General features: G+C 44.4%; 1 gene segment (V, D, J or C); it reads right to left on the reverse strand.

Moving 5' to 3' along the window:
- The window catches only part of LOC116628977, a 57,027-nt gene extending 43,496 nt beyond the window's left edge, over nt 1-13,531 (reverse strand). Inside the window, 2 exon segments of the V gene segment in view lie at nt 13,062-13,382; nt 13,465-13,531. Of these exon segments, the coding sequence occupies nt 13,062-13,382; nt 13,465-13,510 (367 nt within the window).
- Between the last annotated feature and the right edge of the window lie 1,076 nt (nt 13,532-14,607).

Below are 14,607 nucleotides of genomic sequence, written 5' to 3' on the forward strand. Positions count from 1 at the left end.
TTTAAATTTTTGAGGAACCTCCACATTGTTTTCCAAAGTGGCTGTACCAACTTGCATTCCCACCAACAGTGTAAGAGGGTTCCCCTTTCTCCACAACCTCTCCAACATTTGTTGTTTCTTTCCCTGTCCATTTTTGCCATTCTAACTGGTGTAAGGTGGTATCTCAATGTGGTTTTGATTTGAATTTCCCTGATGGCTAATGATGATGAACATTTTTTCATGTGTCTGTTAGCCATTTGTATGTCTTCTTCAGAGAAGTGTCTTTTCATATCTTCTGCCCACTTTTGACTTGATTATTTGTTTTTTGGGTGTTGAGTTTGAGAAGTCCTTTCTAGATCTTGGATACCAGCCCTTTATCTGTAGAGGCATTTGCAAATATCTTCTCCCATTCAGTGGGTTGCCTCTTTGTTTTGTTGACTGTTTCCTTAGCTGTGCAGAAGCTTTTTGAAGGCCCCAAAGTCCCAAAAGTTCATTTTTGCTTTTGTTTCACTAGCTTTTGGAGATGTATCTTGAAAGAAGTTGCTGTGGGTGATGTCAAAGAGGTTACTGCTTATGTTCTCCTCTAGGATTTTGATGGATTCCTGTCTCACATTGAGGTCTCTCATCCACTTTGAGTTTATCTTTGTGTATGGTGTTAGAGAATGGTCGAGTTTCATTCTTCTGCATGTGGCTGTCCAATTTTCAGAGCACCACTTATTGAAGAGACTGTCTTTTTTCCATTGCATATTTTTTCCTGCTTTGTTGAAGATTATTTGACCATAGAGTTGAGGGTCCATACCTGGGTTCTCTCTTCTGTTCCATTGGTCTATATGTCTGTTTTTGTGCCAGTACCATGCTGTCTTGGTGATCACAGCTTTGTAATATAGCTTGAAATCGGGCAACGTGATGCCCCCAGCTTGAAACAGAGTATTTTATACTCAAACCAGACCCATCAAGAGAAGGAGCAGATAGACATCACAGGGACCATGTTCAGTAGGACGTTGAAGGACCAAGTCTTAATCCTTGTTTGAGGACATGGGTACCCTGCCAGCTCCCTGAGCTAGCAGCAGACAGAACTTCTCCCACTGAGGGAAAAGACCCCACAGGAAATGCTACTTATTTTGAATCCAACTTTGAATGACAGTAAAACCACCTGAACCTTTTCTTGGCACTGATATCTGGATATTTTTTTCCTGGATCGGTGTGACTCCAAAATGCTGCACCCATGAGGTAATAACTGCATTCCTGCCTCCATCTCTTTAAAATTAAGATATCCCAAAGCCCTGGAATATCATCCTCTTCAAATGTGCTTCTCATTGCCTTGAGTTTGGTAACTGTTCCTGACAGAACAGGATATTTACACACCCTTTAGCATTGCTTGTCCTACTCATATTTTAGATTGTTTTCTGGAAAAGGAGACCCCAACTTCTGAGAGGAAAGACTTCCCCAGACCCCTGTGCACCTGCTCCTGGAGCAGCAGCCCTGTGCTGGTGGGGTCCTGAGCATCCCCTGCAGCTGAGACCTCAGCCCTGCTTGGGGACCCTGTCTGGGCTCACAGATATTTGCTGTAGTGTCTCTACTCCAGTATTGCATGGTAGAGGGGAGTAGAATATGCCACCCCACATATGCCCCTGGAATTAAAGGTACTTGAGAAACAGTCTGTGCAGAGACACCATGACCTCCTCGGTCCCCCTGAAAGCTGAAGATAAGTCTCCCATGAGAAAGGCACCCTCTCTGTACCAGGAGGAGAGAGACATCCTTAGCACCAGAAATAGGAATTTAAGGCCCAGAAGACTGTAGAAGCACACCTTACTTTTTCACTAACTTAATTTGTTAGTTTATGTTTCCAGAACGGAAGTGCCACACGTAAAAAGCCACAATGGAGGAGATGCATCTGCTTCTGGTTTGGATAAAATAACTCCTCACCAGAGCTTGATGTTGTGTGTAGAGGGTCCTTGTGGGTCTCCTTCAAGGTCAACAGTGCTGCTGGGGCCTGGGAGGATTCTGGTGACAGCAAAAGTGTCCCATCCTCCAACCTGTACTCAGGGCCATGCACAATTGGGCCACACACAAAGTACACCAGCATAGGGGGGTTTGCATCCCCCCAGACATGGGCTGGGCACTGGGTTTGTGCCCATTAAGAGGAGGTCTGAAGAGTGCGGGGACTCTGGGCTGTGCTCGCTGCTACTGTTCGGATAGTGTGGACACCAGCAGGTGTGAGCCTGGTTCCAGGGCTGAGGACAGGCAAGAGCAGTCATCCTATGAGCATCCCTGGCCTGCAGCTAGGTGGAACTGGTGACCCCATACATGTGGGAGAGGTGACCCTGAGAATTGGAGGAGGAGAAGCAACGCCATGTCAGGTGACACTCTTCCAGGTTATCAGGTGGGCAGGGAAGCATAGGGACAAGTGAGTGATGTCAGCTCTCTGAGAGCCGCCTCAGTTCCATAGGACCACTCATCACTGGAACAGTTCTTGTTCTGTCCATTCATGGGGCTCTATTTTCTGGGCATCCCCTCCTGACACTTGCTCCTTGGACCTCAGGCAGCACTTTCTCCTGGATCTGTGTTTCTGTCAGAGATGTTATAGATAATCCCGAATAAACCAATAGACCAAGAGTAGGGAGAAGTAATGGCCAAGAACACAAGGAAAGAGGGAAAAAGTCTGTGGCCCATGGGCTAGGTGTGGAAGCTATAGGGTTCCTGTCCTCGAGCTAGTTTCACTGTTGCCCCTACAATCCCTACATTTACCTCCCCAGACCGATCTGTGTCCTGAATTCCCTCAGTGTTAATCTCCTCCTGATACACTGGTGTGCTTGTCCTGTGTGTGGAGGGGCATTATATAGTCCAATGGTAAACTCCTGTGGCTCAGAGGGACTAGGTGTGGATTGTGAACTTCACAGTTTGCTCCAGAAGTTACCTCTCTTTCCTTAAATAGAAGACACCCCAGTGAGAAATCTGTACCCTGTTGCAGGTGCAGAGTGGGGTGCAGGATTGGCAGCATCCTTGGCTTCCAGGATCTGCTGGAACATGAGGTCCAGATCACATCTGAGGGGCTGTGGTCTACCCGTGAGGACAAGGACGTCCCATCAGCTCTGCTGCCAAGAATTTGTGGGCGTTCAGTGAATCAGGAATGTGACCTCCTTCTTTTGGCTCATCCTATCACCTCAGGTCAAACTGTCAATGGGGAGCTCAACATCGTTAATTACGTGAAGTACTTGCTAACATTAGAGGACAAAGAATGTCCAGAGAAGATGCGATAAATATGGAAGTGATAAAATATACAATGAAGGCAGGAAATATCTATAAATTATATCAGGAGTTCTCTGTGGATTAAAAAAAGCAAACAATATGAACATGGTCATTTATAACCTTATGAGAATGTATCCTCAAACATATGTGTTGAAATCTCATATGTGAGAGACAGAATCAGAGGAGTGGGAGAGAAAGAGAGAATGTGCAACAGAGAGAAAAATGACTTTTCTGTAATAAATTCATAATTCATAAGGTCTTCAGAACACATGGAGGGACCTGTCTGTAAGGACCACAGAAGACAGAGAAATCAAGGTGAAAAACCAAGATGCTCCAGATACTGCCCATAAGCCCACGTCCAGCTTCCCTGTCATCCTCCTCCTTCCCATGAGGAATTCTGGCCTGGATGGTGGTTGGTGGGCTCATCCTGGGGCTAGGACCCCTGAAGGGGCCTGTGTAGTAGGGTCTCCATGTCTCAGGTTGTGTGGGAAGGGAACGCCAGAACTTCCCTTCCCAACTCAGATTAATGTGTTCCTCCCTAGAACCATCTGTGCTCAGGGTGAGTAAAGGACGATGTGGGTTGGATTTGGGCTGTTATGATTGTTAATGTTGTTCTTGTTTCTATGGTGCCTGGCTCTCAGGACAGCAGGGACCTCAGTGCAGAATATTGACTCCATGACGTCATGAATTAATGGAAGAGATTTAGGAAAATGTAAGAGATGGTGAAAACAGGTAAGTCCTGGGTGAGGAGGACCAGAATGTAAGTAAATGAGGGCTGGGGTTGCATCTGTTGTCCAGATGTGGACAAGCATGTGGGAGGTGACATTGTATGGAACCGGGAAAGGGGCTCAAGGAGTCCTAGTTCCTGGGGGACCCCTGGGAGGAGGGTGTCTTTTATAACCTGGGGGACCTCAGTATTCTCTCTGGAGACCCCTTCACCATGCCCTGGGTCTTCTTCTTCCCAGATGGGGATTGTCTCCAAGGGGTTGGACAGGGAACTGGACTCAGCCAGAACGGATGGTTCTATTGCAAGTAGAGCCAACCTCCCTCTGACTCAAGGGCTGCTTACACATTCAGCAAACCCCCACCCCTAGTCCAGAGGCTCCACCCTGTTTTGGAATCTCTCTGCTCCACCATGTCCTCCATCCTCTCATGTTTAAAGTCTTGGGTGTGGGATAGAGGGACAAAGACAGCAGAGGAGTAGGGGATCCTATTTGAACCAGTCACTGGAATTGAGCTGGATATCTCCCAGACCACTCTGAACACCCACGAAATCAGCCTGAGTTGTAAGAAGATATTTCTTGATCTCTACAAACAGAATACCGCTGGCAGTTGTTTTCGAGGTATAAAACAGGGAGCTGTGATTCTGTGGGCAGATATCAGAAGATAAAAGGAAGGGGGGAGGGAGCCTCTGGAATCCTGCACATCCAGAATGAGAAAGCTTCCTGCACTGGGGAGCAGGCACAGCCTCGCACACCGGTAGCAGTGGGAAAAGGACATTAGGGCAGCCCCCTGGTCTGAAACCTGGAGCTTCAGGGCCATGCATGTTATCTGGGAGCGACTGGCTGTTTTAGGAGAACAAAGGGGAGAGACATACCTGGACCTGGAAGCAAGGACTGGGAGCGCTGTGGAGGGGTGCACAACCCAGGATGCTGCGGTTTTAGCAGCACAGACAGAAATGGAGACAGTGTGGCCTGGAGAGCTCACTGGAGAACAGACTGAGGTCTCTCTGCTCTGAGGCAGAGGGTTGGAAATGGTCACTTCTGCTCTGACTCTTGGAAGAGACGTGGAAAGCCGCTAGGGAAAGCTGCCAGAGAACAAAAGCCCCCCCAAACCGGTTTCACTGAGCCCATACCCCCCACATGGGGCAGGGCAACTCTGCCCTAAAAGGATTGCCTAAGTAACAGCATGGCAGGCGCCTCCCCCAGAAGACAGGCTGGGAGAATGAGAGGCCAACAACCCTAAGGTGCCTAGAAAACAGGTGCATCTTGCTTGGGTTGTGGTCAATAATTTGGACTCCCTACATTCCCTCAACCACCCCTCAACAGAATGACTAAGAGGAGGAACCCCCAAAATAGGAAAGACTCAGAGACTGTAACTTCTGCCACAGATTTACAAATGGATATAGATATAAGCAAGATGTCAGAAATGGACTTCAGGGTAACAGTTATGAAGACAATAGCTAGAATGGAGAAATTGATTCATGGCAACATAGAGTCTCCAAGGGCAGAAATGAAAGCTGAATTGGCAGAACTTAAAAATTCTTTCAATGATATCCAATCTAATCTAGGTAATCTAACAGCTAGGGTAAGTGAGGCAGAAGAACGAATTAGTGATCTAGAAGACAAACTGATAGAAAAGAAGGGGCATAGATATTTAGAATTGTTAGACCTTCTTGTAGGATAGACCCTCTAAGAATGATATAGTGTCCTTCTGTGACACTATATCCATGAAAACAAAATTAGAGAAATAAGTGACGCCATGAAACGTTCCAATGTCAGAATTATTGGAATCTCTGAGGGGGTGGAGAGAGAGAGAGGACTAGAAGATATATTTGAGCAAATCATAGCTGAGAACTTCCCTAATCTGGGGAATGAAACAAGCATTCGTGTCCTAGAGGCAGAGAGGACCCCTCCCAAGATCAAGGAGAACAGACCAATGCCCCAGCATGTAATAGTAAAACTCACAAATCTTAGAACCAAGGAAACCATCTTAAGGGCAGTTAGGGGGAAGAGATTCCTTACATACAGAGGGAGGAACATCAGAATAACATCAGACCTATCCAGAGAGACCTGCAAGCCAGAAAGGCCTGGCAAGACATATTTAGGGTACTAAATGAAAAGAACATGCAGCCAAGAATACTTTATCTGGCAAGCCTGTCATTTAGAATGGATGGAGAGGGGCACCTGGGTGACTCAGTCATTAAGCATCTGCCTTCTGCTCAGGTCATGATCCCAGGGTCCTGGGATGGAGCCCCACATTGGGCTCCCTGCTGGGAACCTGCTTCTCCCTCTCCCACTCCCCCTGCTTGTGTTCCTGCTCTCACTATCTCTGCCTCTGTCAAATAAATAAATAAAATCTTAAAAAAAAAATAGAATGGATGGAGAGATGCAGAACTTCCAGGACTGGCAGAAACTGAAAGAACAGGTGACCACTAAGCCAGCCCTGCAAGAAATATTAATGGTGGTTCTATAAAAAGAAAAAGACCCCAAGAGTGACATACAACAGAAATTTACAGAGACAATCTATAGAAACAAGGACTTCACAGGCAATATGATGAAAATGAATTCATATCTTTCAATAATCACTCTCAATGTGAATGGCCTAAACGCTCCCATAAAATGGTACAGGATTTCAGATTGGATAAAAAGACAGGACCCATCCATATTCTGTCTACAAAAGACTCATTTTGAAACTAAAGATACATCCAGACTGAAAGTAAAGGGGTAGAGATCCATCTTCCATGCCAACGGACCTCTAAAGAAAGCTGGGGTAGCAATTCTAATATCAGACAAATTAGATTATAAGCTCAAGACTGTAGTTAGAAACACAGAAGGACACCCTATCATTCTTTTTTTCTTTTTAAAGATTCCATTTATTTGAGAGACAGAGAGAGATATTGAGAGATAGAGCATGAAGAGAGGAGAGAGGGAGAAGCAGGCTATCCATTGAACAGGGAACCCGACGCAGGGCTTTATCCCAGGACCCCAGGATCATGACCCAAGCTGAAGGCAGATGCTTAACCAATTGAGGCACTCAGGCGCCCCGACACTATATCATTTTTAAAGGGTCTATCCAACAAGAAGATCTACTAATTGTAAATATCTCTGCCCCCAACATTGGAGCAGCCATCTATATAAGCCAACTGTTAACCAAAATAAACAAACATATTGATAATAATACGTTAATAGTAGGAGACCCTAACACCACATTCTCAGCAATAGACAAATGACCTAAGGAGAAAATCAACAAAGAAACAAGAGCTTTGAATGACACACTGGACCAGATGGACCTCATAGATATATACGAAACATACCACCCTAAAACAACAGAATACTCATTCTTCTCGAGTTCATATGGAACTTTCTCCAGAATAGACTACATATTGGGTCACAAATCAGGTCTCAACAGATACCAAAAGATTGAGATTTTTCCCTGCATATTCTCAGACCATAATGCTTTGAAACTTGAACTCAATCACAAGAAAAAATTTGGAAGAAATTCAAACACTTGGAAGCTAAAGACCACTCTGCTCAAGAATGTTTGGGTCAACCAGGGAAATCAAAGAAGAACTTAAACAATTCATGGAAACCAATGAGAACAGAAACACAGCAGCCCAAAACCTATGGGATACTGCAATGGCAGTCCTAAGGAGGAAATACCTAGCCATCCAAGCCTCACTCAAAAAAATAGAAAAATTCCGAATTCACCAACTAACTTTACACCTTAAAGAACTGGAAGAAAAACAACAAATGATGCCTAAGCCATGCAATAGAAGAGAAATAATTAAGAGTAGAACAGAATCAATTAGAAACCAGAAATACAATAGAGCAGATCAATGTAACCAGAAGCTGGTTCTTTGAAAAAATTAATATGATTGATAAACCACTGGCCAGGCTTATCCAAAAGAAAGGAGAAAGGACCCAAATTAATAAAGTTATGAATGAAAAGGGAGAGATCACAACTAACACCAAGGAGATAGAAACAATTAGAAATTATCAACAAATATATGCCAATAAACTGAGCAACCTGGAAGAAATGGATGCCTTCCTGGAAACCTACAAACTCCCAACACTGAACAGGAAGAAATTGACAACCTGACTACACCAATAACCAGTAACCAGATTGAAGCAGTGATCAAAAACCTCCCCAAAAACAAGAGTCCAGGGCCTGATGGATTCCCTGGGGAATTCTACCAGTCAAAGAAGAAATAATACCTATTCTACTGAAGCTGTTTCAAAAAATAGAAACAGAAGGAAAGCTTCCAGACTCATTCTCTGAGACCAGCATTACCTTGATCCCCCAACCAGGCAAAGACCCGATCAAAAGGAGAGTTTCAGACCAATATCTCTGATGAATATGGATTTCAAAATTCTCAACAAAATCCTAGCTAATAGGATCCAACAGTACATTAAAATGATCATCCACCACAACAGAGTGGGATTTATCCTTGGGATGCAAGGGTGGTTCTACATTCGCAAATCAATCAATGTGATAGAACACATCAATAAGAGGAGAGAGAAGAATCATACGGTCCTCTCAATTGATGCAGAAAAAGCATTTGACAAAATACAGCATCCTTTCCTGATTAAAACTCTTCAGAGTATAGGGATAGAGGGAACATTCCTCAAGTTCATTAAATCCATATATGAAAAACCCCCAGTGAATATCATTCTCAGTGGGGAAAAGCTGAGAGCCTTTCCCTTAAGATCAGGAACACAACAAAGATGCCCACTCTCACCACTACTGGTAAACATAGTACTAGAAGTCCTAGCAACAGCAATCAGACAACCAAAAGAAATAAAACATATTCACATTGGTAAAGAAGAAGTCAAACTCTCTCTCTTCACAGATGACATGATACTTTATGTGGAAAACCCAAAAGTCTCCACCCCCAAATTACTAGAACTCATCCAGCAATTCAGTAATGTGGCAGGATACAAAATCAATGCACAGAAATCAGTTGCTTTCTTGTACACTAACAATGCAACTGTAGAAAGAGAAATTAGAGAAAGGATTCCATTTACAATAGCACCAAAAACCATAAGATACCTCGGAATAAACCTAACCAAAGAGGTAAAGGATCTATACTCTAGGAACTACAGAACACTCATGAAAGAAATTGAAGAAGACACAAAAGATGGAAAAATATTCCATGCTCATGGATCAGAAGAATAAACATTGTTAAAATGTCTATGCTTCCCAGAGCAATCTATACCTTCAACGCCATCCCAATCAAAATTCCAATGGCATTTTTCAAAATGCTGGAACAAACAATCCTAAAATTTGTATGGAATCAGAAAAGACCCTGAATCGCCAAGGAAATGTTGAAAAAGAAAACCAAAGGTGGGGGCATCACAATGCCTGACTTCAAGCTCTATTACAAAGCTGTGATCACCAAGACAGCATGGTACTGGCACAAAAACAGACACATAGATCAATGGAACAGAATAGAGAACCCAGATATGGACCCTCAACTCTATGGTCAAATAATCTTCAACAAAGCAGGAAAAAATATGCAATGGAAAAAAGACAGTCTCTTCAATAAGTGGTGCTCTGAAAATTGGACAGCCACATGCAGGAGAATGAAACTCGACCATTCTCTAACACCATACACAAAGATAAACTCAAAGTGGATGAGAGACCTCAATGTGAGACAGGAATCCATCAAAATCCTAGAGGAGAACATAGGCAGTAACCTCTTTGACATCACCCACAGCAACTTCTTTCAAGATACATCTCCAAAAACTAGTGAAACAAAAGCAAAAATGAACTTTTGGGACTTTGGGGCCTTCAAAAAGCTTCTGCACAGCTAAGGAAACAGTCAACAAAACAAAGAGGCAACCCACAGAATGGGAGAAGATATTTGCAAATGCCTCTACAGACAAAGGGCTGATATCCAAGATCTATAAAGAACTGCTCAAACTCAACACCCAAAAAACAAATAATCAAGTCAAAAAAATGGGCAGAAGACATGAACAGACACTTCTTAAAAGAAGACATAGAAATGGCTAACAAACACATGAAAAAATGTTCATCATCATTAGCCATCAGGTAAATTCAAATCAAAACCACATTGAGATACCACCTTACACCAGTCAGAATGGCCAAAATTGACAAGGCAAGAAACAACAAATGTTGGAGAGGTTGTGGAGAAAGGGGAACCCTCTTACACTGTTGGTGGGAATGCAAGTTGGTATAGCCACTTTGAAAAACAGTGTGAAAGTGCCTCAAAAAATTAAAAATAGAGCTATCCTATGACCCAGAAATTGCACTACTAGGTATTTACCCCAAAGACACAGATGTAGTGAAAAGAAGCACCATATGCACCCCAATGTTCATAGCAGCAATGTCTGCAATAGCCAAACTGTGGAAAGAGCCGAGATGCCCTTCAACAGATGAATGGATAAAGAAGATGTGGTCCACATATACAATGGAATATTACTCAGCCATCAGAAAGGATGAATACCCAACTTTTACATCCACATGGATGGAACTGGAGGAGATTATGCTAAGTGAAATAAGTCAAGCAGAGAAAGTCAATTATCATATGGTTTCAATTATTTGTGGAACATAAGGAATAGCATAGAGGACATTAGGAAAAGGAAGGGAAAAATGAAGGGGGGGAATTGGAGGGTGAGACGAACCATGACAGATTATGGACTCTGAGAAATAAACTGAGGGTTTTAGAGGGGAGTGGGGGATTGGTTAGCCCGGTGATGGGTGTTAAGGAGGGCATGTACTGCATGGAGCACTGGGTGTTATACACAAACAATGAGTCGTGGATCACCACATCAAAAACTAATGAATTACTTTATGTTGACTAAGATAACATAATAAAATTAATAAAATAGTACTTAGAATAAAAAAAATTAATAAATTCCTTGGTGTGCATGTTTGGGATAGCAGCTAAGTGTACAAATCATGTTCAGTTTGGACAAAGCTGGGCCACTCCACTGCTTCTGGTATTTAAGAGCTGCCCTACTCATCATGAGTGGACTTAACTTCCCTGAAACAGCTTCAGTATGAGGTATGATCATACGTATACTATGTAATAGGATGGCAGAGTTGATAGAATTTGTCATCAAGAGGTGTTACCTGGCTTGTGTAGGGACCCATTAGAAAAAGGATTGCATACAAATAATAAGATAAAGGGTAAACAAGTAACGTAGGTGCCTTGAGGGTTTCCAGTAATGAACACGCCAAGGGGAACCTACCCTCTACCTGTGATGGAGAGTCACAGATGTAGGTGGGTTTCAGGTTGGGAACATGTGGTATTAACATTATATCCAGTGACTGAGGCACACAGCTCATGGCAGTCAGTATAACACAAGTCTGTAAGGAGATGTTAAGACTCAAATCCTATTGGTCATCACAGCCACATCTTCTGGAAATGCCAGAGAAAATGCCTGGGATCATGTGTCACTAATGTCTTAGTCTGTTCCAGCTGCTGTGAAAATGTACATGGACTGGGTGGTTTTAAACATCAGACACACATTTCTCACAGTTCTGGAGTCTGGGAAGTCCCATGTCAAGGTGCAGGCAGATTTGGTGTCTGGAGAGCACCCATGTCCTAGCCCATCTTTGCCCGGTCACCTCACATGGGGTCAAGGGGCCGGGAGCTTTCCCAGTCCTGGTGTATAAGGGCAGTAATCCCATCATGAGGCTGCACCCTCCTGACCTTAGTGCTTTCCTAAGGCCCCACCTCCTCCTCCCATCACATTGGTGTTAAGTTTCAACATGGTGATGGTAGAGATCACACACATTGAGTTGATATCAGCAACTGAAGGATCAACTAGTTATTCCCTGAAGGTGGAAGGTTCCTCCCATCCACTACCTCAACCTGAGGATTCTTATGGATCCAGTAGAAGCTTCTGGTCTCTGCATGCGCACAGCAAACACAAGACCTTCAGAACCAGCTGGTGACCTTGGAGAGTGGACAGCTTCCACTGCAGACATTGGGTAAGACCCCTGTCTACTTCTAGTAGCTTCATTATTATTATTGTCTGCTTATATATTATCATTCTCACTTTCTAGGCACTCAGGTTGTCTATACCTATTGATCACTTATATTCCCTTTCACTTATTTTTATAGTTTTTGCATGGAATTAGTCATCAGACTTTATCTTCTGATGATTCGTTACTGACACCAGAAGACTCATTCCTTCATCTTCTTCTTCCCCACACATGGGAAATCTCATAGGAAAGCCTAGGTTGTGTGCCTTTGATGTTCCAGATCCCTCAGGAAATTTCTAGCACTGACCCACAATAAAAAAAAAAATCCCTGATTTCATATCGTTTCCTGGGTTTATTAAAGCATTTCTGACATGCTGTGTGGCATTCCCCGAGATCCATAGCATTTTATATTCTCTTGTTATGTGTGTGTTGGATCATCTGATTCACCAACTGTGCCAAACTTGGTTGGGGTCCCTCTGCTTCTGGATGATGTAAACTAAATAGAAGCTGTGAACATGGTGTCCACACAATGATCCCCTGCACTGGGGCCATTGTTCTCTGGCTTTGACTTCATGATGCCCCTGTACCTGATGTCCAGCATGAACTTTATGATGCTGTCTCATAGCTTGTACACTGGGCTGTGTGGTGCTGTGTTGTTGAGTCCAGCTGAACCTTTTTACAGACTTCATGGACATAAATCAGAGTATCTATAATTAATCATCAATTTGGGAAAGACTAAGCAAGTGTAAGTGACATTCTACCTTTTGAACATGAAATATAGTTTTCTCCTATTACACCTAACTTTCCTTTTCACATATGTAGGAGGTAAAATCAAATTATAATTCTAGAGAGGCCCCTGGGGAAACTATTTTATGGAAAGGAAGCACCAAACTGTGACTGGAAATATGCATTTAATCTCTAACTGCACCTGTTTCTGGTGTTGAAAATGTATTGGTGGGTCTTTAGCGCCCCATGGTGACCTGAGTGTCCCCTTCTGTCCCGAGCGCCCCTTGTCTCTTGAGCACCCCCTAGTGACCTGAGCTCCCCAAGGTGACCTGAGTGCCACCAGAGTCCTGAGCGCCCCCTGGTGGATTCTGAGGGTACCTGTAGCCCAGGCCCTCCTGTGACCCTGCAGGGAGATTTGTGTCTGGGCTCACACTGATGTCTCCTCAGTGTGCCTCTCGCACAGTAATACACGGCCGTGTCCTCGGTGGTCACGGAGCTCAGCTGCAGGGAGAACTGGTTCTTGGACGTGTCAGCGGTGATGGAGATGCGGCCCTGGAAAGCCGGGTTGTACCTTGTGCTACCTGTCCAGTACCCCATCCACTCCAATGCTCTCCCAGGGCGCTGGCGGATCCAGTTCCAATAGTAACTACTGGTCACAGAGCCCCCAGAGACAACACATGTGAGAGAGAGGGTCTGTGAGGGCTTCACCAGTCCTGGGCCTGATTCCTGAAGTGTAAGTTGAGACAGGACACCTAGGGACAAAGAGAGTCATGGTGAGTCTATCCCATCCCACAGAAAGGCCTCCCATCTATCCCAGAGTTCCCAGACCCTTACCCAGGGGAGCTGCCAGAAGGCAGAGGAGGGACCACAGCATCTGCATGGCTGTCTGCAGGTTGGAGACCCAGCATGCTGGCCTCTGCCTGTGACGCCAATTTCTTCTGGGAGCACCCGAGGTGATTTGCATGTGGATCCCTGTGGGGGAGAGGAGGCATTAAAAGATCCTGAGCCCTGGTGACAGTCACCAGTTCTTGGTGTCCCCATGTTGGGTGGTGTGAGGACCCACTGAGCCTGGTCCTAGTGATCTAGGCTTCAGTTCTGCCTGAACTGTTCTCTGGCCCCAGTTGCTCGAGAAGGTTTGTGCTGGAGTTGATGAACATGTGGAAACCTTACAAAGGTTCCCTTGTATTCTATTGTCAGGATGCCCAACTGAGGGCTGCAATTTCAACCTGCAGTTACCTGTTCACAAACCTGGAGGACAAGGCAGTGGTCCGGAGTCTAGACCCTGACTACTTGCACAGTTTGGGTCATTCTCTCTCTCAAATCAGATATGGGGTCCTGGAAATGATGGCAATGGATGCAATCACATTCTGCACTGAGGTCCCTGCTGTCCTGAGAGCCAGGCACCATAGAAACAAGAACAACATTAACAATCATAACAGCCCAAATCCAACCCACATCGTCCTTTACTCACCCTGAGCACAGATGGTTCTAGGGAGGAACACATTAATCTGAGTTGGGAAGGGAAGTTCTGGCGTTCCCTTCCCACACAACCTGAGACATGGAGACCCTACTACACAGGCCCCTTCAGGGGTCCTAGCCCCAGGATGAGCCCACCAACCACCATCCAGACCCGAATTCCTCATGGGAAGGAGGAGGATGACAGGGAAGCTGGACGTGGGCTTATGGGCAGTATCTGGAGCATCTTGGTTTTTCACCTTGATTTCTCTGTCTTCTGTGGTCCTTACAGACAGGTCCCTCCATGTGTTCTGGAGACCTTATGAATTATGAATTTATTACAGAAAAGTCATTTTTCTCTGTTGCACATTCTCTCTTTCTCTCCCACTCCTCTGATTCTGTCTCTCACATATGAGATTTCAACACATATGTTTGAGGATACATTCTCATAAGGTTATAAATGACCATGTTCATATTGTTTACTTTTTTTAATCCACAGAGAACTTCTGATATAATTTATAG

The sequence above is a fragment of the Phoca vitulina genome, unplaced genomic scaffold (assembly GCF_004348235.1).
Source record: "Phoca vitulina isolate PV1807 unplaced genomic scaffold, GSC_HSeal_1.0 scaffold161, whole genome shotgun sequence".
NCBI lineage: Eukaryota > Metazoa > Chordata > Mammalia > Carnivora > Phocidae > Phoca > Phoca vitulina.